The sequence below is a fragment of the Zea mays genome, chromosome 4 (genome assembly GCF_902167145.1).
Source record: "Zea mays cultivar B73 chromosome 4, Zm-B73-REFERENCE-NAM-5.0, whole genome shotgun sequence".
Lineage (NCBI taxonomy): Eukaryota > Viridiplantae > Streptophyta > Magnoliopsida > Poales > Poaceae > Zea > Zea mays.
Window position 1 is genome coordinate 105589844 of NC_050099.1, and position 2830 is coordinate 105592673.

Consider the following 2830-nt stretch of genomic DNA (forward strand, 5'->3'; position numbering starts at 1 on the left):
TTTGCTACTAAGATCATGTAGAGCTCTGAAATTTAGGTGACCAAATCTAGCATGCCACTGCCATGACTTGTGTTCGGTATTTGACAGCAAACACACAGGTGCTGACAGGCCAAATTTGACAGTGACACCACTCTTTGCTTCTGTGAACACCACGTGATGACATTGTTGCCCAAGAAAAATACAATCCCACTTGTGCTCTTTCTTCTCTCAAGATCACCTGCATGGTCACTGTCTGAGTAGCCAACTAATGCTGCATCTGCTCCCTTTGAATATTTGCAGCCATATTGGATGGTTCCTGCAACAAACCTGATAATTCGCTTGATGGCTGTCCAGTGCTCAGCATTTGGTGTTTCCATAAATCTACTCACCATTCCTACTGAGAAGGCAAGATCAGGTCTTGTGTTAACCAAGTACCTCAAACTACCAACAAGACTTCTGTATTTTGTTGCATCTAGAATCAGCTCAGGTTTCCCAGGTAACAATTTTAGGTGCTGCTCCATTGGTGTATCCACAGGATTACAACCCTGCATACCACAATTCTCCAGTATCTTTTCAGCGTATGCACTCTGACAGATAGTGATCTCCCCTGGTTTCTGCTTTACTTGTAAGCCTAGGTAGTAACTCAATAGGCCTAGATCACACATATTGAACCTTTTCATCATCTGTTGCTTGAAGACAGCTGTTGCCATGTTTTGGTCAGTTAGATCATAGTGAACAATAAAAGTGTCATTCTCTTGTTGATTTGTGCTGCACTTTGAACTGTCCCAGTCCCAAGGTTTCCCTTCTTCAAATACCACATCTCTGCTAACTACCAGCTTATTTGTGGCTGGATCAAAGAACCTGTATCCTTTAGTTCCTGACTCATAGCCAATAAATACCATTTTGCTGGATCTGTCAGCAAGCTTATTTATTCCAGGACCAACACGCTTCACATGTGCTACACAACCAAAGATTCTCAGGTGACTCACTTTGGGCTTTTTTCCATGCCAAGCTTCATAGGGAGTCTTTTTGTTCAGAGCTTTTGTGGGTGATCTGTTGAGGATATACACTGCAGTTCTCACTGCCTCACCCCAAAATATTGATGGAACTCTCATCGATTTCAGCAGGCACCTGGCCATTTCAACCACAGACTGGTTCCTCCTCTCAACAACCCCATTTTTCACAGTACTTGTAGAGCATTTCCTTTCCCCTTACACAAAGGCTAGCCTACAAAAGGCAATCCGCAGGTAGAATATGTGATACATTAATTAAGGGCTCCATGTAGTGCCTGTAAAGTTAGAACTATTTTCAAGTTAGATGCTGAATTCTCATATATACTAACGTGTGCTGAATCATCTAGAATCCTAAAGCAACTCTACTGTTATAAGATGTTCAGAACTGGTCTGCTAGCTTTTGGAAGGATTAGCTTTCTTTTGCAACTCTAGGGTTCAGTAATTGGTTCCTATTCGTCTACATTCCCTGTTAAAATCTAATATTTATAATTTTCTTTTTCTATAATAATTGAGTGAAACTATACCTGTAGGAGGCACAACTTGATGGCAATGTAGTCAAAGATTTGCCAAGTGATCCTATATTGCACAACATGGTATGTCTAAGCTAATTGTATTATTGTTTCAATTAAAATATAAAGCATAATTTGATTAAGTGATGCTATGATTTGATGTTTATTATAGAGAACTCGAAGGGTTCAAGCTGCCAGCATGGGCATATCAGAATCAGTATGTGGTTTTATTTGCCTTATTTCTTTCCAATTATGACGTTGTTTTTACCAAAAGATCATATGTTCATGTTTTGTAATTTGTAGAGACAAAAGCAAGTCTACCTTATTTCACTGATAAACAAAGGCAGAGTTGTGGCCAAAGGGAAGTTAGTGACTACAGATAGCCAAAGAGAAATATTAGGAGCAAAGCTTGGACCAGAATATTGTGGGGTTCTTGTTGAAGGCCTTGAAAATATTGAACTTGGCAATATTATATATGAGGAGGTACCTAGACCATCTAATCAGATTCGTACACTAATTGATGCTATTGGCTATGTTATTCCTTGGCCAATTACACATGTAAGTTTCTTTTTTATTTGAAATAGTACATGTGTCCCCATAACAACTTGAGTTATTGATCTAACACATGTTTCATAGGTGAAGCAAGCTAGAAGCTCATCTTGTACCCGCAACAAGTTGGTACCTGCAGCACGTGGACAAAGCTAGATGGCGTGGACAAAGCTAGATGGGAAGCCTAGTATAATTGCAAAGTGAATCAGTTAGATTCTAGTAGTTACTAAAATTTTTAAGTGATATTTGTATGATATTGCCACTTTGGCTTTGCTTCTTTGTGAACACAATTGGCAGTTACTGAACATGTTTGCTATCGAGTTAGTTAGCTTCTTGATATTTTGCCAAGGCCAAAAGCAATATTATTGAGGGTTTATAATTTGATTTTTTTAACATTCATCTCGATGCACATTTATATATATAAATGTATAAATGAAAACATCTTTTTTTGGCACGTAATAAAGTGTTACAGTATAACGTGTCTATATTATTACAAACAAATATAGATGTATGTACAGAATCGTTTCTACAGGTCTTAATACACACTTTGACGTTACTATATAACGTATTGATATGCGTAGGCACACAATACAAACGTGGCTATATTATTGTTTCTACTTTTGTTAACACGCGTTTTGGCATTACTATAAAATGTGTCACTCGCTAGTTCAGCTGACACGTCACCTTTCCACATCACCTGCCACGTCATTTTTCCACATCACCTGCCATGTCACCTATCCACATCACCTGCCATGTCATCATTCGTGTCACCTACTATAT

General features: G+C 38.5%; 1 protein-coding gene across 1 annotated transcript; it reads left to right on the forward strand.

The window, feature by feature from the left end:
• The first annotated feature begins 1504 nt into the window (after positions 1-1504).
• Positions 1505-2429, forward strand: LOC109945541 (uncharacterized). The gene is made up of 4 exons (XM_020551865.3): positions 1505-1585; positions 1674-1718; positions 1805-2059; positions 2138-2429. The coding sequence occupies exons 1-4, from the start codon at positions 1583-1585 to the stop codon at positions 2204-2206; spliced, it is 372 nt and encodes a 123-aa protein (XP_020407454.1). The 5' UTR covers positions 1505-1582; the 3' UTR covers positions 2207-2429.
• Positions 2430-2830: the final 401 nt, after the last annotated feature.